The sequence below is a fragment of the Leucoraja erinacea genome, chromosome 8 (genome assembly GCF_028641065.1).
Source record: "Leucoraja erinacea ecotype New England chromosome 8, Leri_hhj_1, whole genome shotgun sequence".
Taxonomy (NCBI): Eukaryota; Metazoa; Chordata; class Chondrichthyes; order Rajiformes; family Rajidae; genus Leucoraja; species Leucoraja erinaceus.
In genome coordinates, this window is record NC_073384.1 from 70,540,922 (window position 1) to 70,565,933 (window position 25,012).

The 25,012-nt window shown below is 50.6% G+C and overlaps 1 protein-coding gene across 2 annotated transcripts in view; it reads left to right on the plus strand.

Moving 5' to 3' along the window:
* The window catches only part of LOC129699837 (EMILIN-1-like), a 25,477-nt gene extending 757 nt beyond the window's left edge, over positions 1-24,720 (plus strand). For both annotated transcript variants that reach the window (XM_055639963.1, XM_055639964.1), the window contains exons 2-7: positions 7,746-7,871; positions 8,833-9,005; positions 9,470-11,653; positions 17,505-17,558; positions 20,295-20,429; positions 23,535-24,720. In XM_055639963.1, coding sequence (XP_055495938.1) covers positions 7,746-7,871; positions 8,833-9,005; positions 9,470-11,653; positions 17,505-17,558; positions 20,295-20,429; positions 23,535-23,863 — 3,001 coding nt within the window. In that variant the 3' untranslated portion in view covers positions 23,864-24,720. The remainder of the gene's footprint in view (positions 1-7,745; positions 7,872-8,832; positions 9,006-9,469; positions 11,654-17,504; positions 17,559-20,294; positions 20,430-23,534) is intronic.
* The last annotated feature ends 292 nt before the right edge of the window (positions 24,721-25,012 follow it).

Sequence of the window (25,012 nt, forward strand, 5' to 3'; positions counted from 1 at the left end):
GAGGGAGGGAGAGAGGGAGAGGGGGGGAGAGGGGAAGGGGAGAGAGGAAGGGGGGAGAGGGGTGGAAGAGGGATAGGGCAGGGGAGAGAGGGAGAGGAGATAGGGAGGAGAGGGAAGGGGGGAGAGGGAAAGGGGAGAGAGGGAGGGGAAGGTGAGAGAGGGAGGGGAGACGGAGAGGTAGAGGGGAAGGGGGGGTTGGAGTGTGTAGGAGAGGGATTGAAGGGAGGGGAGAGGGAGGAAGAGGGGTAAGGGAGTGGTGGAGGGAGAGAGGGGAAGGAAGGAGAGATGGGAGGGAGGGGGAGGAGTGAGGAGAGCATGGGAGAGAGAGGTGGATGGGGAGAGGGATGGATGGGAGGGGGAGAGGGGAGAGAAGAGGCTAGGGAAGAGAGGATGAGTGATGTAAGGTTACGGGAAGTCGAGTCAAGAGTGTTCTATTGTCATGTCCAGAAACGGGACAATTACATTCACAGGAAGGAACTGCAGCTGCTGGTTTACACCGAGATAGACACAGAGTGCTGGAGTAACTCGGCGGGTCAGGCAGCATCTCTGGATAAATAGTTACTTGCAGCAACACAAGGGACATGTAAACATGTGTATGACCCACAATAAACAACACAAAACTTCAGTGTAAATATTTATTTCTAAAGAAGGGAAGGGAGGTTAGAGGCAGTGGAGAGGGTGGGGGGGGGGGGGGGGGGGGGGGGGGGGGGGGTTGAAGTGAAGGTCATTGACATCCGCATTTAAAACTGGGAATAATTCTGCCCGGCATCACAGCTTGGTTTGGGAACAGCTCCATCCAAGACCGTAAGAAATTGCAGGGAATTGTGGACGCAGCCCAGAGCATCGCACAAACCAACCTCCCTTCCATTGACTCCATCTACACCTCACGCTGCCTCGACAAGGCCAGCAGCATAATCACGGACGAGTCTCACCCTGACCACTCACTCTTCTCTTCTCTCCTCTCCCATCTGGCAAACGGTACAGAAGTATGAAAACGCACACCTCCAGCTTCAGGGACAGTTTCTTCCCAGTTGTTATCAGGCAACTGAATCATCCTACCACAACCAGAGAGCAGTCCTGAACTACTATCTACCTCATTGGTGACCCTCGGACTACCCTTGATCGGCCTTTGCTGGCTTTACCTTGCACTAAACGTTATTCCCTTATCATGTATCTACACACTGTAAATGGCTCGATTGTAATCACGCATTGTCTTTCCGCTGACTGGATAGCACGCAACAAAAGCTTTTCACTGTACCTCGGTACACGTGACAACAAACTCAACTGAACTCTTTGGCCCATGAAGTGAGGGACAACTCTTCCCTCTCTCCCCTGACCCCTACGACCCTCCCCCATCCAACGATCTATCAGGAGGTGAAGAGGAGAGCAGGGCTGAGGGGACTCTGAGATGTCTCTGCATTTGGAAAGGCAAGATATGGCTTTGGGCATGGGGAATTGTGTGATAATACGTAGTGCAACACAGGGAGCAGGGTTAATATGTTTGTGCTGACCATATAGCAAGCTAGGGTAGTGGACTCTGCCTGTATATGACCCACATGTCTCCTGTTCCCTGCATTTGAATGTGTTTTTTGAAGGCGACTAACAGGATTGGTGAGGGCAGTGCTGTAGGCACCGTCTCCGAGATTTAACAAAACCTTTGACAAAATCTTTGGTTGGCATGGTGCATAGCAGTAGAGCCACTACCTTAAGGACCTGTCCCACCAGCATGCGACTGCATGCGGCGAGCGCGACCAAACCGGAAGCGGGGGCCGTGCGGAGGTCGAGTGATCCCGTACGAGTTGACGCGAAGTTCGAGCGAAGTCCGCGGGAAGTTCGCGCTAGGCGTCAAGACGCTGCACACGGCGTCGAGATGCTGCGCACGCCCGTCGAGGCGCTGCGTACGGCGTCGAGGCGGCTGCGGGCCGACAACCCGTTGCCGCGTGGAATTTTTGGACAGTGTCAGTTTTTCGGAGCCCCGCGCGATGTCGGGACCAGCCACGCCCAACTCCATACGGCTCCGGCGATGGAAGTGGGACCGGCCCCACGAGGCCGTACGGCTCAAGCCACCACGTTAGGTCGCGCTTGCCGCATGGAGCCGCATGCTGGTGGGACCGGCCCTTTACAGTGCCAGGGACCCGGGTTTGATCCCGACTACGGGTGCCGTCTGTACGGAGTTTGTAGGAGGTTCTCCCCTTGACCTGCGAGGGTTTTCTCTGAGATCTTTGGTTTCCTCCCACACTCCAAAGACGTAGGCTAATTGCATTGGTGTAAGTGTGAATTGTCCCCAGTGCATGTAGGACGGTGTTAGTGTGCGGGGATCGCTGGTCCGTGTGGTCAGTGGGCCGTTTTTGCCCTGTTTCTCGAAACAAAACGAAAGGTCCCCATGGTAGTAAGGTCTAGATTAGATTACATTGGATCAAGGCTGAGTTAGCCAATGGGAAACAAAATGTGCTTGGTGATAGGAGACAGAGGGTGGTATTGGAGGATTGATTTTCAGGATGGAAGCCTGTGACCAGTGGTATGCCTCTGGGATCAGTGATGGGACCACTAATGATAGAGAATACAGTTGGGTAGAACTAGAGGGCGCAGGTTTTAATCAGGGGATCGGAGGGGCAACTTTTATAACACTGAAGGTAGTGGGCATTGGGTAGTGGGGCTGCCAGCAGAAACATTTGAGGCGGGCAGGCAGAATAACAACATTTAAAAGACATTTGGATGGTACATAGGAAAATTGAATATGGGGCAAGGCCGGGCAGGTGGGTCTAGCTCAGTTAGATGACTTGGACACGTTGGGCCAACGAGCCCGTTTTCTGTCTCTGACTCCTTATTAGCAGTCTTAAATGTGGATTCATAAGGACGTAAGTGATAGGAGCAGAATTAGGCCATTCAGCCCATCAAGTCTACTCCGCCATTCAATCATGGCTGATCTATCTCTCCCTCCTAACCCCATTCTCCTGCCTTCTCCCCATAACCCCTGACACTCGTACCAATCAGGAATCTTTCTAACCTTAAAAATATCCACTGACTTGACCTCCATAGCCTTCCGTGGCAAAGAATTCCACAGATTCACCACCCACTGACTAAATAAATTCCTCCTCATCTCCTTCCGAAAGGAACGTCCTTTAATACTGAGGCTATGACCTCTGGTCCTAGACTCTCCCACTAGTGGAAACATCCACTCTATCCAGACCTATCGCTATTTGGTAAGTAAACCCACTCATTCCTGGGATATTTCTCGTAAACCTCTTCTGGACCCTCTCCAATGCCAGTACATCCTTCTTCAGATATGGAGCCCAAAATAGCTCACAATATTCCAAATGCGGCTTGGCTGGCCTTCTGTCCTTCCTAACGTAGACCTCCTTATTCACACCCGACACCACCCTAACTCTTTCTACATCTGGCCTGCCATCCTCCTAATTCACCCACCCCTACACCCACATACCCAAAGCACCCACACAACAAGGTCTAGCCTAGCCAATCACCCACCCACCCACATTGGAGACAGAGGTTGGAGGATGATTAGTGGACCTAGACTACCTATTGACTCCCTGCACATCACTGCTTGCTGAGTTTAGTTTAGTTTAGAGATTCAGCGTGGAAACAGACCCTTCAGCCCACCGAGTTCGCACCGACCAGCGATTAACACTATCCTACACACACGCTAGGGACAATTTACAATGATACCAAGCCAATTAGCCTACAAACCTGTACGTCTCTGGAGTGTGGGAGGAAACAGAAAATCTTACCAGGGCTCTGGTGAGACCACATTTGGAGTATGTATACAGTTTTGGTCTCCGAATTTGGGGAAGGACATCCTAGTGATTGAGGCAGTGCAGCGTAGGTTCATGAGATTGATCCCTGGGATGGCGGGACTGTCATATGAGGAATGATTGAAAAGACTAGGCTTGTATTCACTGGAGTTTAGAAGGATGAGGGGGATCTTAGAGAAACATATAAAATTATAAAAGGATTCATCAAAATTAAAAAATGTTCCCAATGTTGGGAGAGTCCAGAACCAGTGGCCACAGTCTTAGAATAAAGGGGAGGCCATTTAAGAATGAGGTGAGAAAAAACGTTTTCACCCAGAGAGTTGTGAATTTGTGGAATTCCCTGCCACAGAGGGCAGTGGAGGCCAAGTCACTGGATGGATTTAAGAGAGAATTAGATAGAGCTCTAGGGGCTAGTGGAGTCAAGGGATATGGGGAGAAGGCAGGCATGGGTTATTGATTAGGGAACGATCAGCCATGATCACAATGAATGGCGGTGCTGGTTGAATGGATTGATCCTGTACCTATGGCGGGATGCTTCATATGAGGAAAGATTGAAAAACCTACGCTGGTCACTGGAGGGAGAAGGTACAAACTCCGTACATCTTAGAGAACCCGTAGTCAGGGTGGAACCCGGACTCTCAAGGCTTGAGGTTTGCATGTTCTCAATGTTGGCCTGAGGGTGTCAGCACTTTTGGCAGATTCTGCCTCTGAATACAGGGGAGGCCTTGTTTTATGGATGAGCAAAAACCGGGCACCCAGAGAGTCTGTGAATTGTAATGAATTCCCTGCCACAGAGGGCAGTGGAGGCCAAGTCAGTGGATGGATTTAAGAGAGAATTAGATAGAGCTCTAGGGGCTAGTGGAGTCAAGGGATATGGGGAGAAGGCAGGCATGGGTTATTGATTGGGGACGATCAGCCATGATCACAATGAATGGCGGTGCTGGCTCGAATGGCTAACTCCTGTACCTATTTTCTATGCTTCTATCTCAGAGAAAACCTACGCTGGTCACGGGGAGAACATACAAACTCCGTACAGACAGCACCCGTAGTCAGGGTGGAACCCGGGTCTCTAGGCTTGAGGTTTGCACAGCCACAATTTGGCCTGAGGGTGTCGGCACTTTTGGCAGATTCTGCCTCTGTCTACAGATGCCTTGTTTTATGGATCAGCATCAAACCCGGGCACATGCCATTCATTCTGATGAAGTAACCACATTTAATGCTTCCCAACCCACACCCTGCTTCATCAACAGTGGCCCATTTCAATCGCCAATTGTGTCAAAAGTCAGTTACCTGAATAGGCTGTGGATTGTGTGAACAGGGGGCTTAAGGCGAGGTTTGTGCTAGTTCAGCACAGTCCTCAGGCTGGTGAGCGATGGCTGTTGACACAGCTGGCCTGTGTTTCCACGCCTCTCGCTCACATTGATGTAATCTCCCTTCTCCTTGCCGTCTAACACAAGGACTGCTCATTCATCGAGTCACAGACAGGTCACTGTGTGAACATTCAAGGTTGGGAGCAGGCAGAGACCACATCAAGCCTGCTTCGACAAAAGACCGCGGTTTACCCAGCTTGTACCCTGTCTGCCCGCACTCAGCTCTCTCTCACTGCACGCTCATCAATCTATCACCCTCTGCCCTGGCAGCATTCAACTTCCTTTGAAGGGGTCACAGCTTAAGGATAAGGGGGAAATCCTTTAAAAACCGAGATGAGAAGAACTTTTTTCACACAGAGAGTGGTGAATCTCTGGAACTCTCTGCCACAGAGGGTAGTTGAGGCCAGTTCATTGGCTATATTTAAGAGGGAGTTAGATGTGGCCCTTGTGGCTAAGGGGATCAGGGGGTATGGAGAGAAGGCAGGTACGGGATACTGAGTTGGATGATCAGCCATGATCATATTGAATGGCGGTGCAGGCTCGAAGGGCCGAATGGCCTACTCCTGCACCTAATTTCTATGTTTCTATGTTTCTAAAAGGGGAACATATTGTACCTCATCTCTGCCTTAAATGGGTGGAGATAGGGACATGGATAAGGTTGATGGTCACAGTCTTTCAACCAGGGAATTGAAAGTCTAAAACTAAAGGGCATATGTTACAGGTTAGAGGGGGAAGATTTACAATGGTGATGGTGGTGGGTATATAGGACATGCTGTCAGAGGGTCATTGACGTAGGCACCATAACAACATTTGAAAAGAAATTTGGGCAGTAAATGGATTGGAAGATAGAAACATAGAAAATAGGTGCAGGAGTAGGCCATTCGGCCCTTCGAGCCTGCACCGCCATTCAATATGATCATGGCTGATCATCCAACTCAGTATCCCGTACCTGCCTTCTCTCCATACCCCCTGATCCCTTTAGCCACAAGGGCCGCCTCTAACTCCCTCTTAAATATAGCCAATGAACTGTGGCCTCAACTACCTTCTGTGGCAGAGAGTTCCAGAGATTCACCACTCTCTGCGTGAAAAATGTTTTTCTCATCTCGGTTCTAAAGGATTTCCCCTCTATCCTTAAGCTTTGACCCCTTGTTCTGGACTTTCCCAACATCGGGAACAATCTTCCTGCATCTAGCCTGTCCAACCCCTTAAGAATTTTGTAAGTTTCTATAAGATCCCCCCCTCAATCTCCTAAATTCTAGCGAGTACAAGCCGAGTCTATCCAGTCTTTCTTCATATGAAAGTCCTGAAATCCCAGGAATCAGTCTGGTGAACCTTCTCTGTACTTCCTCTATGGCAAGAATGTCCTTCCTCAGATTTAGGAGACCAAAACTGTACGCAATACTCCAGATGTGGTCTCACCAAGACCCTGTACAACTGCAGTAGAACCTCCCTGCTCCTATACTCAAATCCTTTTGCTATGAAGTGGCACGGTGGCGCAGCAGCAGTGCTTCCTGTACCAGAGACCCGAGTTTGATCCTGGTTATGGGTGCTTGACTGTACAGAGTTTGTACGTTCTCCCTGTAACAAGTTCACAAGTTACCGGAGTAGAATCAGGCCATTCGGCCCATTGAGTCTACTACGCCATTCAATCATGGCTGATCTCTGCCCCCTAATCCCATTTTCCTGCCTTCTCTCCATAACCCTTGACACCCGCTCTAATCAAGAATTCGTCTATCTCTGCCTTAAATATATCCACTGACTTGACCTCCACAGCCCTCTGTGGCAATGAGTCCCACAGATTCACTACCCCCTGACTAAAGAAGTTCTTCCTCACCTCCTTTCTAAAAGAGCGCGCTTTAATTCTGAGGCTATGATCTCTGGTCCTAGACTCTCCCATCAGTGGAAACATCCTTTCCACATCCACTCTATCCAAGCCTTTCATTATTCTGTAAGTTTCAATGAGACCCCCTCCTCAACCTTCTAAACTCCAGCGAGCAGCGGCCCAGTGCTACCAGACGCTCATCATATGCTAATCCACTCATTCCTGGGATCATTCTTGTAAACCTCCTCTGGACCCTCTACAGAGCCAGCATTTCCTTCCTCCGATATGGGGCTGGGTTTAATCCTGACTAAGGGTGTTGTCTGTACGGAGTTTTACGTTCTCCCCGTGACCTGTGTGGGTTTTCTCCGAGATCTTCGGTTTCCTCCCACACTCCTAAGACGTACAGGTTTGTAAGTTAATTGCCTTGGTATAAATGTGAAAATTGTCCCTAGTGTGTGTAGGATAGTATTAGTGTGCAGGGATCACTGGTCGACGGCACGGTGGGCCGAAGGGCCTGTTTCTGCGCTCTATCTGTAAAACTGAAACTTAAAACACTTTGTTTGTCTACATTTCCACCAGTTGGTGTGAAAATATTGCTGTCAAGGCCTCCGTAAGACACTTTTCTCCGTTGCATTCTGTATATAGTCGCTGCCTCTACTGTGAACTGGCCAACCCCCCAATACAAGTGCCACAGAGTTCTCATCTCAATCTAACCCAATGTTCCAAACTGTGCTAATGCTACTGCCTGTGCTCCAGTCAAATTGATCTTCTGACCTTGTGCAGGAACTGGTGTGCTTACGTGGTGAGTCGGGTGGTGTCCTGTGTCGTGGAGGATGGTGTGGCGACCTTCGTTCGCCCAGAGTACCAGCCGTGTGGATGGGGCCAAATCCAGTGCCCACGGACTGTGACGTGAGTGTCTGGCCCTGGGTTACCAGGTCAAGTTTCTGGGTCACTGTGCTCTGGGTCTCCTTAGGGTCAGAGTGCCCAGGGTCATGTTGGGGTCATAGTGCCCTGGGGTCAGTGATGGGGTCATAGTGCTCAGGGTCACGTTGGGGTCAGAGTGCCCAGGGTCATGTTGGAGTCAGAGTGCCCAGGGTCATGTTGGGGTCAGAGTGCCCAGGGTCATGTTGGGGTCATAGTGCCCGGGGTCAATGATGGGGTCATAGTGCCCAGGGTCACGTTGGGGTCAGAGTGCCCAGGGTCACGTTGGGATCAGTGCCCGGGGTTAATGATGGAATCAGAATGAGTGGGGTCATGTTAGGGTCAGTGCGCAGGGTCAGTGATGGGGTCAGAGTTCCCAGGGTCAGTGATGAGGTCAGGGTGCCCAGGGTCATGTTGTGGTCAGAGTGCACAGGGTCAGTGATGGGGTCATAGTGCCCAGAGTCACGTTGGGGTCAGAGTGCACAGGGTCAGTTGGGTCAGTACGCAGGGTTGTGTTGGGGTCAGAGTGCACAAGGGTCAGTGTTGGGGTCAGAGTGCGCAGGGTTGTGTTGGGGTCAGAGTGCGCAGGGTCAGTGGGGTCGGTAGGCAGGGTTGCGTTGGGGTCAGAGTGCGCAGGGGTGTGTTGGGGTTAGAGTGCGCAGGGTCAGTGTTGGGGTCAGAGTGCGCAGGGTCAGTGTTGGGGTCAGAGTGCGCAGGGTCAGTGTTGGGGTCAGAGTGCGCAGGGTTGTGTTGGGGTCAGAGTGCTCAGGGTCAGTGTTGGGGTCAGAGTGCGCAGGGTTGTGTTGGGGTCAGAGTGCGCAGGGTTGTGTTAGGATCAGAGTGCATGGGCATCATGGTGCCACATTTATATCGTGCTTGTATTTCTGCTTCTGTGGATGCATTGATGCTGGATGCTGAACCTGTGTGTCCTACAATCTGCCTCTCGAAGGTATCGTTCCTTCATGAAGCCGCGATACAAGACCGCCTACAAAATGGTCTCTGAGATGGAATGGAGGTGTTGCCACGGTTACTCTGGCGACGACTGTTCCGTGGGTCACGGCCAGTATGAGGAAGAGAATCCCAGGCCAAGCCACAGGGAACCAGCAGGGTTGCCGGAGGAAGGTAAGAGATACTGCTCCTGGCCATTCAGCCCATCGTTGTACTGTCTGCAAGCCCAACAGTGGTGCAGCGGTCGGGTTGCTGCCTTACAGCGGGTTCGATCCCGACTACGGGTGCTGTCTGTGCGGAGTTTGTACGTTCTCCCCGTGACCTGCGTGGGTTTCCCCCCACATTTTCGGTTTCTTCCCACATGCCAAAGCCGTGCATGTTTGTCAGTTGATTGGCTTGGTATAAGTGTAAATTGTCCCTAGTGTGTGTAGGATAGTGTTAGTGTGGGGGGGTCGCTGCTCGGTGTGGACTCGGTGAGCCAAAATGCCTGTTTCCGCGCTGTATCTCTAAACTAAACTAAAAAAAATACTGTTCCAGGCCATTCAGCCCATCGCTGGTCCGTCTGCAAGCCCAACCTGTCTGCATGTTCCCCTCTTGCCGCAGATGCTTGATTGCCTCTCCATTATGTGGTTGTACAGGGGGAAGAGACTGGGACTCGTCTCAACAGATGGAAGCGACAATCGAGAGGTTGACCCTGCAGGTTCACACCCTTCAGTCCACCGTGGAAACCATGAGCGGGAGGTTCCAGGAGGACCTGCGGAGAGCGGTGGAGCAAGTGTTGAACGGGAGGCAGCCGGCCGATGCCGCCCTGCCGCCCGACATGAAGAACACCATCAGCGAGATCCAGAGCAAGCTGCACCAGATTGACAACCGCGTCCGGGAGCACGACACTGAGATCGACCTGTTAAACACCATCAAAACCCCCGCAGCAGGCGACACCCGCTCCGACGTGGGAAGGAAGCTGTCGGACCTGAAGGAGGAGTTGGTGCGGGAGGTTGAGGTGAGGACCCGGAGCTCCTGCTTCTCCTGTCGTGCCGACATTGAGCTCCTGCGGCAACAGCAGGACTCCTTCAACCACCGGCTGCAGGAGCTGGCCCGAGTGTTCAACGGCTCCCGCCACCACAGCCAGCTCCTGATAGAGGGCATGCACAAGCACATCAGTGGGCTGACTGGGGCCGGAGCTGACTCCTGCTGTGGAGAAGTAGAAAGTGTGAAGACGAAGGTGGAGGAGGTGGAGAGCAAGCTGGTGTCCCTGTCCGAAGTGGTGGTCCGATTGGAGCAGGGGTCCTCCGGCCAGTCTCCTGATTCCACCTCGGCCACCACACAGTGGGATGAGCAGTGCCGTAAGCAGCTCCAGAACCTGGAACTCAAGCTCAACCTGACTGAGACCAACCTTGAGAAACGGCTCACGTCCCACCTCAAGAACCTGAGGGGCGAATTTGGGGACAGGGTCCAGGAGAATGAGGAGCGGCTGAAGGCCGTGGTGTCTGTGGCGGGCAACGCCACCATCTTTGGCGACTGGCTGCACGGGGCTATCGGCGAATTGGACGAGTACCTTGCCAAGATGAAGCAGAAGCTGGGAGCAGATGGTGAGAGCTTGGCGTCGGTGGTAAGCCGGCTGAACCAGCTGGACTCCATGGTGCAAGTGGCAGTCCAGGGCTGTGCGCAGAGCTGTAGGCCTCCACCACCCACACCGCACGGCCCAGATACCACTGAGATGGTGGATGCTTTAACCAAACTGCAGGAGAAGGATGTACAACATGACCTTCAGATTCAGGACACTGGGAGAAGGTTGCACAGCCTGGTCCTTGAAGGTGGGTCGCTGAAAAACAGGCTTCAGCAGCTCGGCGGGGAGGATAGACAGCTGAGATCAATGATTCATGCCATCGATGGCCGGGTGAAGCACCTGAACTCTAGCCTCGAGCAGCTGGAGGGCAAATTGCAGACATCAGCCGAGACCAGCTTGACTTTCTGTAACGCCGTGAGAGGAGAAGTCCGTCAGCACAAGAACGAAACGACGAGTCAAATGCACAGGCTGACCGAGGAGCTGGACACGGTGAGGCGGTGGTTCGACTACATTCAGAATCACTGCGCCTCTTCCTGCTCGGCAGCACGGGCAGAGTTGGACAGCTTGAAGGAGGACCTCGTCGACTCGGGCAAACAACACAAGGTCATCCTGCGCAAAATAGAACGGTTCAACAACACCCTCAGGAGGTTCGGGATGGTCGGTGGCAACTTGGGACTGGACCTGGGCTCAATGCAGGGGGAACTGCAAAATATCATGTTGACCTTCAACTCGGTCAATGAGAGCGTCAGGGCCCTGGACGCGGCGGTTCGCCAACATGGCCGCGACGCAGACACGATGAACGCCACCTTCACCCTGACAACCAACAAACTGGGTGCAGACGTCAACAAGGTGCAGGAGGAGATATCCGACCACATCGAGGACACAGGGAGCAGGTTCACCCACTTCCACAACGAGTTGGGGAAGTTCAGAGGCGACGTGACGGGGGGGTTCAGAGAATGCAGAGATTCCAGCGAGGGGGTCGAACGGCGGCTGTCCAAACTGGAGACGGTCTGCATCCGGCTGGACTCCGTCTCCCAGAGTCTGGAGAAGATCAGAGAGGGCTTGAACAGGCATGTTTCCAGCCTGTGGAACTGCCAGCGGGAGGTCAACGCCACACTGCAGCGGCACTCTGACGCGCTACAGACCATCCAGGATACCCAGCTGAGGAACCTGGACCGGAGGATATTCACCCTGAACCATTCCGTGACTGAGATACGCACTGAGGTCCACAACTTCACCACTCAGGACTTCATTGGTGAGTAGCACTCAACCGTTGGAGGTCAAATCTGTCGAAGTCCGTCAATCCCTTCCCTCAACTCACTTCCCGAGCTGGGACATGAAGGTTCGCAGTCTTCCTGTACACTTCCCAACATCACTCTCCCAGGATTCGGGTCAGGTGCAGAATATACTCAGTCCACACTGTCCCAGCACACCCTCCCAGGGTTTAGATATAGACAATAGACAATAGGTGCAGGAGTAGGCCATTTGGCCCTTCGAGCCAGCAACGCCATTCAATGTGATCATGGCTGATCATCCACAATCAGTACCCCGTTCCTGCATTCTCCCCATATCTCCCGACTACGCTATTTTTAAGAGCCCTATCTAGCTCTCCCTTGAAAGCATCCAGAGAACCTGCCTCCACCGCCCTCTGAGGCAGAGAATTCCACACTCACAACTCTCTGTGAGGAAAAGTGTTTCCTCATCTCCGTTCAAAATGGCTTTACTCCTTATTCTTAAACTGTGGCCCCTGGTTCTGGACTCCCCCAACATCGGGAACATGTTTCCTGCCTCTAGCGTGTCTATATAGATATAGACTAGGTGATCGTTTCACTGAACACCTTCACTCAATCCACCTGGAACTACCTGATCTCCCGGTTGACAAGCACTTTAACTCCCCCTCCCATTCCCACACTGACCTTTCTGTCCTGGGCCTCCTCCATTGTCAGAGTGAGGCCCAGTGTAAATTGGAAGATCAGCACCTCATATTTCACTTGGGGAGCTTACACCCCAGCGGTGTGGACACCAGGGAGTTGGGCAAGGAGCGGTCTCTGCAGAAGGCAGAGAGGGGTGGGGACGGGAAGATGTGATTAGTGATGGGATCTGGTTGGTGATGGAAATGTCAGGAAATTATGTGTTGCAAGGGGAGGCTGCTGAGGTGAAAGATAAGGACTAGGGGAACTATACTTGTTCCAGATGGGGGGGGGGGGGGGGGGGGGGGGGGTGGGGGAGCAGCACTGCAGAACACAGAGGAGACGTGAGTGAGGGATATATCCATGGCTGCATGTCAACAAAAAATAGAGAGAGTACAGAGGAGATTTACTAGAATGTTGCCTGGGTTTCAACAACTAAGTTACAGAGATAGGTTGAATAAGTTAGGTCTTTATTCTCTGGAGCGCAGAAGGTTAAGGGGGGACTTGATAGAGGTCTTTAAAATGATGAGAGGGATAGACAGAGTTGATGTGGACAAGCTTTTCCCTTTGAGAATAGGGAAGATTCAAACAAGAGGACATGACTTCAGAATTAAGGGACAGAAGTTTAGGGGTAATATGAGGGGGAACTTCTTTACTCGGAGAGTGGTAGCGGTGTGGAATGAGCTTCCAGTGGAAGTGGTGGAGGCAGGTTCATTGGTATAATTTAAAAATAAATTGGATAGGCATATGGATGAGAAGGGAATGGAGGGTTATGGTATGAGTGCAGGCAGGTGGGACTAAGGGGAAAAAAAGTTGTTCGGCATGGACTTGTAGGGCCGAGATGGCCTGTTTCCGTGCTGTAATTGTTATATGGTTATATGGTTATATGCTGGGGTAAACCACATTTACTAAAGCAGGAAGACATCTTGGATGGACATGCTGTGAGTGAGTGGGGGCTGTGGGTTCAGATGGGATGAGATTGGAGTAGAGTTGATGTTGTGCCAAAAGTTGGGAATAAGAAGGTCCAGAGAGGCAGGGAGAGTCCACGAGGAGGGGGAATATTGGAGACGGGAGAACGGGGTACGTCAGTACTGGCGTTTGGAACAAGAACTGTTCATCATCCTCTAGCTTCACAATCCGTAACTCGTCCATCAATCCTTTTGTCTCACACCTTCTGCCTTTTCAGCCCTGGCATTTGTCCAACCATCTGTTATCACAAAAAAACCCTGCATCCACCTATCACTTGCTAGGCTTTATCCTGCCTCTAGATAGACACAAAATGCTGGAGTAACTCAGCGGGACAGACAGGAAGGAATGGGTGACGTTTCGGGCCGAGACCCTTTTTCAGACTGCCCTTCTCTCTTCCAGCTCCCCCCATGACATGATTCAAGATTCAAGAGAGTTTATTGTCATGTGTCCCAGATAGGACAATGAAATTCTTGCTTTGCTTCAACACAACAGAACATAGTAGACATGACTACAGAACAGATCAGTGTGTCCATATACCATTATATAAATATATACACACATGAATAAATAAACTGATAAAATGCAAATAACAGATAATGAGCTATTAATGTTCAGAGTTTTGTTTGAGTTGAGTTCAATAGCCTGATGGCTGTGGGGAAGTAGCTATTCCTGAACCTGGATGTTGCAGTCTTCAGGCTCCTGTACCTTCTACCTGAAGGTAGTGGGGAGATGAGTGAGTGGCCAGGATGGTGTGGGTCCTTTCTTCAGACAATCAGTCTGAAGAAAGGTTCCAATCCCAAAATGTTACCCTATGGTGTTTAGCAGAGTTGCTGCCTGACCCGCTGAGTTCCTCCAGTACTTTGTGTCAGCAGTTCCTTGTTTCTGCCGTCGATGGTGTGGATACAGACTGTTGTGACACACTCCCAAGGCAGTGACTAGAAGGATTAGATGCACTGTCCCATCACACTCTCACTGCATGATGCTGCTCACAGCTACCCTGAGAAGTATGGGGGCTGAAGAGCAAAGAGCTGAGGGTCAACATTGAGCTATATTTTGAGGAAGAAATCAGTATACGAGCTGTTTTTTGTAAATGGTATTTTGGCAACTGCATCAATGACATTTGGAAAGTTAATAATAATAATAATAATAAATTTTATTTATGGGCACCTTTCAAGAGTCTCAAGGGCACCTTACAAAAATTTAGCAGGTAGAGGAAAAACATGTAAGGGGAATGAAATAAATAGTAGAGACATGACTAGTACACAAAGTAAAGACAGAATTCAATACAAAACACAATATGAGGCAATTAACGCACAGATGAAAAGGGAGGGAGACGTGGGGCTAAGGATAGGCAGAGGTGAAGAGATGGGTCTTGAGGCGGGACTGGAAGATGGTGAGGGACACGGAATTGCGGATCAGTTGGGGGAGGGAGTTCCAGAGCCTGGGAGCTGCCCTGGAGAAGGCTCTGTCCCCAAAACTGCGGAGGTTGGACTTGTGGATGGAGAGGAGACCGGCTGATGTGGATCTGAGGGACCATGAGGGTTGGTAGTGGGAGAGGAGGTCAGTGAGATATGTGGGGGGCCAGATGGTGGAGGGCTTTGTAGGTGAGGATCAGGATTTTGTAGTTGATCCGGTGGGAGATGGGAAGCCAGTGAAGTTGTTTGAGGGCTGGAGTGATGTGATGCCAGGATTTGGTGTGGGTGATGAGTCGGGCGGCTGCGTTCTGGACCAGTTAGAGTCGGTTGATGTAGGTGGAGCTGATGCCAAGGAGAAGTGAGTTGCAGTAGTCCAGTCGGGAGGAGATGAAGGCATGGATGAGTCTTTCAGCAGCGGGAGGTGTGAGAGAGGGTCTGAGTTTGGCGATGTTGCGGAGAAGAAAGAAGGAGGTTTTAATGACATGGCGGATGTGAGGCTCAAGGGAGAGGGTGGAATCAAAGTTGTGTAGGACGGACCCGCAGTTACTGGTTCAAACCGAAGATAAACATAAAAAGCTGGAGTAACTCAGCGGGTCAGGCAGCATCTCTGCAGAAAAGCAATGGGCGAAGTTTTGGGTCGAGACCCTTCTTTAGACTGAGAGTCGGGGGATAGGGAAACGAGAGATATAGGCGGTGATGTAGAGAGGTAGGGAACAAATGAATGAAGGATATGCAAAAAAGTAACGATGATGAAGGAAGCAGGCCTTTGTTAGCTGTGGGCTCAGTGAAAACGAGTTACAGACAATGAAACTCAACAAGACGACTTTGAAGCTGGTACAACGATTTGGGTGGTGGAGGGGTGGAGAGAGAGAGGGGATGTGGGAGTTACTTGGAGTTAGAGAAATCAATATTCATAGCACTGGGTAGTAAACTGCCCAAGCTAAACTACAGGCAACCCTTGTTCTCCGTCCCTCCCCTGCCCAAATTGTTGTACTAGTTCCAAGTCGTACTTGTCTGTAACTCGTTTTCACAAGATCATAAGTGATAGGAGCAGAATTAGGCCATTCGGCCCATCAAGTCTACTCCGCCATTCAGTCATGGCTGATCTATCTCTCCCTCCTAACCACATTCTCCTGCCTGCTCCCCACAACCTCTGACACCCGTACTAATCAAGAATCTACCTATCTCTGCCTTTAAATATATCCACTGACTTGGCCTCCACAACTTCTGTGGCAAAAAATTCCACAGATTCACCACCCTCTGACCAAAGGAATTCCTCCTCATCTCCTTCCTAAATGAACATGCTTTAATTCTGAGACTCTGGCCTCTAGTCCTAGACTCTCCCACTAGTGGAAACATCCTCTCCACATCCACTATATCCAGGCCTTTCACTATTCTGTATGTTTCAATGAAGTCCCCCCTCATTCTTCTAAACTCCAGCGAGTACAGGCCCAGTGCCATCAAACGCTCATCATACGCTAACCCACTCATTCCTGGGATCATTCTTGTAAACCTCCTCTGAACCCTCTCCAGAGCCAGCACATCCTTCCTCAGATATGGTGCCCAAAATTGCTCATAATATTCCAATTATGGCCTGACCAGCGCCTTATAGAGCCTCAGCATTACATCCCTGTTCTTGTATACAAGCCCTCTTGAAGTAAATGCCAGCATTAAGTTTGCTATTCACCTAATGTTCACCTCGCCCATTGCTACAACGGCCTGTTTCCTTTATCATTGTTACTTTTATGCATATCTTTCATGAGTGTATTATTAGTATTATTATCATTCATTTGTTCTACATCTCTCCCTATCACTCTATATCTCTCGTTTGCCTTTCCCCTGACTCTCAGTCTGAAGAAGGGTCTCGACCCGAAACGTCACCTATTCCTTTTCTTCACAGATGCTGCCTGACACGCTGAGTTACTCCAGCTTTTTGTGTCTACTACAGTGAAAAATGTTGTTGCCTTGGTTGTGAGAAGCGTTTTATTCACAGAGGCACCCGATTTCACTGAGTGACCACGGAATGATGGAAAAGGGAAGGTGCTTTACTGCTGGGGGACTTCAAGCTAAACCTTTACCTTCAGGCATGGGCAATGCTGGCGAAGATACTGCTGGAGCCCAGCTGTTCATCACTCCCACTGGGCTACACAGCCACTGTGTTGTCTTTGGAAATGTGGAAAAAATATTGAGTTGGAAAAATAGACACAAAATGCTGGAGTAACTCAGCGGGTCAGGCAGCATCTATGGAGAACATGGATAGGTGACGTTTCACAGAGTGCTGTAGTAACTCAGCGGGTCAGGCAGCATCTGTGGAGAACATGGATAGGTGACGTTACTGGTCGGGGCCTGTAGGAAGGCAGACGGCCAAGATGAACCATTGATGGACTTGGTTGTTCCAGACAGTGCAGGGTTGAGGTGCCTTGGCAAGAGAGCGAGCTGGAGGTGGGACACTAAAAGCTGGAGTAACTCAGCGGGACGGGCAGCATCTCTGGAGTGAAGGAACGGGTGACGTTTCGGGTCGAGGCCCTTCTTCAGATGGTTGGTTCTACCATTCCTGGTCTGGGACAGTGGCTGTATCATCGACCCTGACCTGAGGGCTTCCTTGTGACTGCACCAACCAACCCACACCATCTCTACCCCTCTCCGTGGTGCCTCAGCTCTGGGGGGAGGTGACTGATAACAGGGGAGGGGTGGAGGAAAGGTGGGTGATCCTGGGTGGGTGGGAGGTGGAAGGCAAGGTGGGTGGTCTCTCGTTAGCGGCTCCATGTTGTTAACGGTGACGAGTCAGATCTTCATTGATTTTCTTTTGCAGGTGTAGACGGACCACCCGGCCCACCCGGACCACGGGGAAACCTTGGACCACAAGGTACAGCTCACTCACTCCCTCCCTCCCTCCAGCCTGGCTCCATGGCTCCTTCTACAGTCAACAACTTACATTCCTGCACATGCCTGCTTTTATGACCCATGCTGATAAATCCTGCACATACCTGGAGCACGTGTGCTGGTGAACCATGGACACGCCAGTGTCACGTGTGCTCATGTCCTGGACACGCCAGTGTCACGTGTGCTCATGTCCTGGACATGCCTGTGTCACGTGTGCTGATAAGTCCTTGACATGCCTGCATCATGTGTACCAATTGGTTCTGGACACACCTATATCACGTGTGCTGATAAGCCCTGGACACGCCTGTGTCACATGTGCTGATGTCCTGGACACGCCAATTGCACGCGTGCTGATAATCCTGCTTTGAAACACGTTGCCAATCTAACTAATTCTATCCACATGATCCACATCCCTCCACCACTGGCCTATCCTGCATCTGTTTAAATCCTTTTCATTGCTGCTGTGGACCCAGCTTTCCCCATTTCCTTTAAAAATAAAAATAAATGTATTTATTAGAAGTAAGTACAATACAGTGGTGCCTTTTTACAGGTTTCCAAAATGATGTTGTCATAATACATTCTTTGTGCAACTTCCTTTTTTTTTTAAAGAGAGAGATACGAAAGGAAGAGATAGTAAAGTATAGAGGAAAGTCTAGTGTGTGTGTGAAAATCAAGAGAGGGAGAGAAGGAAATAGTAAAGAAAAGAAATAAGTAAGTAAGTGAAGCAGGAGGGAGATTATCCAATTGCCACAAGGAGATGCTATTTTTTATTCTTGATCATCTTTCACCCAGACCTGAAACGTTAATTTTTTACGATACTGTTGCACCACATGAATCCAAGAAATCAATAAATGGAGACCAACTCGTTTTGGTCTTGTTTGTCCATTAGGAGGCGTTTCCCCATTTCCCACGGCAACATGTTGCGTGTACACACACCTGTCCGTGTACAACCATACTTTCCCCATTCACCTTAAACCTATGCTCTCTAATATGAAAGCGTTCCACCCTGGGGATAATAAACAGTCTAGCCTCTGTACACCTCGCTCTACACCTCCAATTGATCACCACCCAGCCTCCTTTACTCTAGGGGAACTCCCCCAGTCCAACCAACACAGGATGGCCCAGCGGTAGAGTTGCTGCCTCACAGCGCCAGAGACCCGGGTTCAATCCCGACTACGGGTGCTGTCTGTACGGAGTTTGTACCTTCTCCCCGTGACCTGCGTGGGTTTTCTCCGAGATCTTCGGTTTCCTCCCACACTCCAAAGACGTATTGGCTTGGTATAAGTGTAAAATTGTCCCCAGTGTGTGTAGGGTACTGTTAGTGTGCGGGGGTCGCTGGTCGGAGTGGACCCGGTGTTTCCGCGCTGTATCTCTAAACTAAACTAAAACGATTCTTTCTCGTAACTAAAGTTCTCCAATCCAGGCAAGATCCTGGAGAAAGGCAAAAGATGCTGGAGTAACTGAGCGGGTCACCTGAACCTGCCCAGCACAGCCCACAGGGTGGTGACCACAACTGTGCCACCTGCTCCAGGCTGGGAGAGTGAAGGGCCAATGTAGAACGGAGGCAGGATGGTTTGGCAATCGATGCTCTGCCACCCACAGTGCCAGGTTTAGAACCCACAATAGAAACACAGGTGCTGGAGTAGGCCATTCGGCCCTCCGAGATCGAGCCAGCACCATCAGTCAATGTGATCACCGTTGATGTGAAGCTTTGCTGTCAATGTCACTGGCCAGTCTTTAAGCCCACAGACATCTAAGCCCTCCTGATTTATTACTCTACCATCTTCCCGTTGACATTCCAATCCCCCATCCCCCTGAGTGCTCCAAGCACCATGACCACCCCCATGGTGAACGTCAATGGGAACTGGCCGTTCCAGCTAAAGATCCTACAGCGAGCAAGATAGTCCACTCGACGAAAAAGACGTTGTACGGTCATGGACAGATTCACGGGTAATTTTCGGCCCCATTTCCGTAACCGGCTTCCGTCTCCGCACCAAACATCCCATAGCGTAGCAAAGATAACTAGTGTGGAGACGGAAGCCGGTCACGGAAACAACCTCGTAAAGATAAAAGTTCTTTGGTAAAAATCTTCTCCTCATTTTCAGAATTTTAATTTATTAACACAAACTGTTCCCCCGCAACGTTGATTACACTGCGAGACGGGTCGGGTCGGGTCGGGTCGGGTCGGGTTACTGAAATGGATGAAAAAAAGACCCACGTTCCGCTCCGTTATGTACTACACATCAGCCCATTGCATTTAGCAGGAGTGGTCTATCTTGCTCCGCTATAGGATCTTTGGTTCCAGCCATGTCCATGTCGTCTGCTTGATTAGCAGAGAGCGGTGAATCTCTGGAAATCTCTGTCACAGAAGGTAGTTGAGGCCACAGTTCATTGGCTATATTTAAGAGGGAGTTAGAGGTGGCCCTTGTGGCTAAAGGGATCAGGGGGTATGGAGGGAAGGCAGGTACGGGATACTGAGTTGGATGATCAGCCATGATCATATTGAATGGCGGTGCAGGCTCGAAGGGCCGAATGGCCTACTCCTGCACCTAATTTCTATGTTTCTATGATCCCTCGTGGGCCCTGCTTGTCCCTGACTACCGCATTGTATTGAACGTGCATGAAGGGCGTTGGGATTTTACAGAGTGACGAGGCTTCACTAAGTATAACTGTGGCCCTCTGCGCTGACTGTCGCCCGTGTGCTTTGCTTTCTCCTCAGGCCTCCCCGGTGTAAGTGCCCGCGTGGAGCGGGTTTCATTCTCGGCTGCCCTCACCGCCCCACAGTACGGCATGGGCACCATCCAGTTTAACAAGGTGCTGGTGAATGAAGGAAGCCACTACGATCCCACCACAGGTGAGTCCCCGGGTCTACCATCCCCAGCACTGTCCACCTGTTGGCCCTACATCCAACCTGCCACCCCAATGCCCATTAACCCCCGGCCCATCTCCCCTTCAACATTCGTTCCACTCGCCGCACTAACTTCTCACCACGAGCCGTTTCATTGTGGTCTAATCCATTCCTTTGAGGCAGAGATTGATAGAGTCTTGATTAGTACGGGTGTCAGGGGTTATGGGGAGAAGGCAGGAGAATGGGGTTGAAAGGGAAAGATAGATCAGCTATGATTGAATGGCGGAGTAGACTTGATGGGCCAAATGGCCTAATTCTGCTCCTATCACTTATGACCTTCCCCTTTATCTCTTCCAATGATACTATTGAATTTATTTCCAAACTATGTAGCTAAGAAGTTAAGAAAGAGATTTTGTAAAGTAGTGCAGTGTGGAAACAGGCCCTTCGGCCCAACTCATCCACGCCGACCAAGATGCCACATCTACACTCGCCCCATTTGTGTCTGTCACAATAACAACCTTTATTAGCCAAGCATGTTTTGCAACATACGAGGAATTTCATTTGCCAAGTCAGTCATACAATTATATAGCAACGGAACACACAAAACACATTTTAACATAAACATCCACCACAGTGACTCCTCCACTTTCCTCACTGTGATGGAAGGCGAAAAAAAAGTTCAAATCTCATCCCTTCTTTGTTCTCCCGCGATCGGGGGTCTCGAGCCTTCCGTTGACGGGACGATCTTGACTCCCGTAGTTGGCGGCGTTTGGGCCCTCCGCATCGAGGCGATTAGTTCCTGCACGGGGGGATGTCTGCTCCCTCGTGCTGGGCGATCGAACCCCGGGTCGGGGCTGGTCGAGCCTCTGTGTCGTTGTAACTTCCCGACCTGGCCTCTCCCGACACTGTGAGCTCACGCTGGTAAAGTCCGCAGGCTGCCGGTTGGAGCGATCCGGATGTTAAGTCCACGCCCCGCGGTGGGGCTCAAGTCAGTCCGAGGAGGCCTCCAGCTCCATCGATGGTAGGCTGCAGAGCGACTGGAGATGCGACCCAGAAAATAATCGCATCTCCGGCAAGGTAAGAAACTGAAAAAAAAATTCCCCCGACCCCCAAATAGAACAAACCGGAGAACATTTACACAAACTTTTAACACACACTAAAATTTTTTTTAAAAGACAAAAAAACAGACAGACTGTTGGCGGGGCTGCCAATCGTGCTTGGCCCATGTTCCTGTAAACATTCCTACCCATGCACCTGTCTAAATGTCCTTTATATGTTAATGTTGCATCTGGCTCCATTACATTCTCGGACAGCACATCTGATAGCCATCTCTGTGTGGAAAAGCTGCCCCCAGCCAGTTTCCTATTAAACCTTTCCACTCGTACCGTAAACATGTGATCTCTGCTTCTTGATTCACCAACCCTGGGAAAAAACCTCATGATTTTATGCTCCCTATAAGATCACCCCCCCCGCCCAGCCTCCAATGCCGCAAGGAATGCAGTCTAGCCTGCTCAACCTCTCCCAACAGCTCAGTCCCTGAACTCCTGGTAATATCCTGGTAAATCTTCTCTGCACTCTTTTCAACTTAGTTTAGTTTAGAGATACAGAGCGGAAACAGGCCCTTCAGCCCACCGGGTCCGTGCCGACCAGCGATCCCTGTACATTAACACTACACCCACTAGGGACTATTTTTACATTTTCCAAGCCAATTAACCTACAAACCTGTACGTCTTTGGAGTGTGGGAGGAAACCGAAGATCTCGGAGAAAACCCACGCAGGTCACGGGGAGAACGTACAAACTACATACAGAGAGCACCCGTAGTTGGGATCGGACCTGGGTCTCTGGCGCTGCGTTCGCAGTAAGGCAGCAACTCTACCGCTGCGCCACCGTGACCGCCCACGTAATGGCATATTTCCTACAGCAAGGTGACCAAAACAGGACACAATGCTCCAAATGCGGCCTCACCAACGTGCTGTACAACCGTAACATAACATCCCAACCTCTGTACTCATTGCCCTGGCTGATGAAGGCCAGAAGCCTTCTTCATACAAGATAGGCACAGAATGCTGGAGTAACTCAGCGGGACAGGCAGCATCTCGGGAGAAACATGAATAGGTGATGCTTTGGGTGGAGACCCTTCATCAGACGGGTCCTCCTTCAACGAATCAACTTGCAATGCCACTTTCAGGGGTCATTGTGGGCTGAAGGGACTGCTCCTGTGCTGTTCTATGTGCTATGAAGGTGCTGGTTCGAAGGGCCGAATGGCCTGCTCCTGCACCTATTGTCTATTGAATAGGGTTTCCTGTGACATTTTCAGAGGAATTTATTTTCAAACTCTCTGGGCGGCACGGTGGCACAGTGGTCACGTTGTTGCCTTACAGCGCCAGAGACCCGGGTTCCATCCTGACCACGGGTGCTGACTTTACGGAATTTGTACATTCTCCCCGTGACCTGGGTGGGTTATCCCCGGGCGCTCCTGTTTCCTCCCACACTCCAAAGACGGAGGTTGAGATAAAATGTCAAAAAATATTATCCCTGGTGTTTGTTGGATATTGTTAGTGTGCGGGGATCGCTGGTCGGCATGGACTCGATGGGCCGAAGGATCTGTTTTCCCGCAGTATCTCTAAACTAAACTAAACTAAAGATAGACACACTTCGATTGCCCTGATGGTTCGCCCGCCCCGACCGTGGGAGAATAAAGAGGAAAAAGATTGGACTTTATCACAGTGAGGAACATGGGGAATCCACTGTGGTGGATGTTTATGTTCACTTTTATGTAGTTGTGTGTCTTGTTGCTTTATTTATAGTATGGCTGTGTGGTAATTCAAGTTTCACTGTACCTTAATTGGTACACATGACAATAAAAGATCTTTGTAACTTTTGAAACAAAGCTGGAGTAACTCAACGGGTCAGAGAGCATCTCCGGAGAAAAGGAATAGGTGACATTTCGGGTCGAGACCCTTCATGTTTCTCACGTTTTGCCAAAAGTATCAAAATTGAAGGATTTGTGCCCAAGCACTAAACTAAATTGAGCGTGTTTTAAAATCTTTCCTTCATGTCACCTTTGGAGGTTTTTCCACCATAACCTCTCCCTTCCCTCTCCTGTCCAGGTATATTCACCGTGCCATTTGACGGCCGTTACTTCATCAGCGCCATTCTGACCGGCCATCGCAACCAGCGCATCGAAGCTGTCCTGGCCAAGTCCAACACGGGGTTGGCGAGGATCGACTCCGGGGGCTTCCAGCCCGAGGGGCTGGAGAATCGTCCGGTGGTCGGGCCCCAGCCCGCGGCCGGCTCCGTCGGCATCTTCACCATCATCTTGCCGCTCAGCCGCGGAGACATCATCTGCATTGACCTGGTGACCGGCAAACTGGCACACTCTGACGAACCTCTGACTGTCTTCAATGGGGTTCTTCTGTACCAGGACGAGGACATCTGATGGCTGCCCTCCCTCTGCCCAGCTATGCCACCGTGCTTGAGGCAGGATGTATTTACACACCAATATGTTAGGAGCATCATTCACGCCTGAGATTGAGGGCGAGAGTCCAATCTCGGCATTAGGTTTGTGCACTGCTGTTGAACTCTTTATTTAATGTAAAGCATAGTCGGACACTTACTGTGGCCACGTTGAGGGGCCTGTGATCATAGTGTCCTCAGTCTGACTGTAAATCCACACTCTGTCTTTACAAGGAGACTTGATCTTAATCTGTGATGGAAAACATTCCAATCCCACGGATCTGCAACATGGGTGGAGGAACAGTGGACAGACGGTGTTTATCACGGACCTTGTCCGCACCCAGGCACCAACCACAGGCTGCCTGCACCGTGCCCAGGTTTGCACTGGAAACTGTGTGTAGGAAGGGACTGCAGATGCTGGTTTACACCGCGAATAGACACAAAATGCTGGAGTAACTCAGCGGAACAGGCAGCATCTCTGGAGAGAAGGAATGGGTGACGTTTCGGGTCGGGACCCTTCTTCAGATTGAAAGTCAGGGGGGAGGGAGATACAGAGATAAGGGGAAGGTGCCAAAACAAGACGTCAAAAGAGATGAAGCTCAAAGAAAATGTTTAATGGAAATGGAATAACATGTAAAGTGTTATCTCTGCCTCGTTGTCACCTCCTAGCTAACAATGATCTATTCTACATTGTCCTTGAGTTGCTTCTCTTTTAATCTGTCCTTTTCACACCGTGCACTTCCATATTTCTAGGCTCCCTCTGAGTTACTCCAGCACTTTGTGTCTCTGCACTGGAAGCTGCCGTCTCCCATGAATAAAACAAGCTGACTCACTGCTCAATGCTGGGACTTCTCATTTCAATGCTCTCAGCCCAGATGCATTTCCCTCCGGCCCATTCCCACCGCCACTCTCCCCGCACCTTTTAATGGGCCTGCCCCCCTTTGGCGATTATTTAGGCGACTAGGCTGTAGCCACATGGTCACCGGGGTGTCGCCTGTATGGTCGTGAGTCGTCTCCTCAGTCGCCCAAAGAGTCTCGTCATTCTGGTCGCCGCTGGATTTTCGACATGTTCAAAACATTTTTTCGATGGTGGGGGCCGTGGGTTTGATGTGTAGCTTGTCTTCTCCTGACG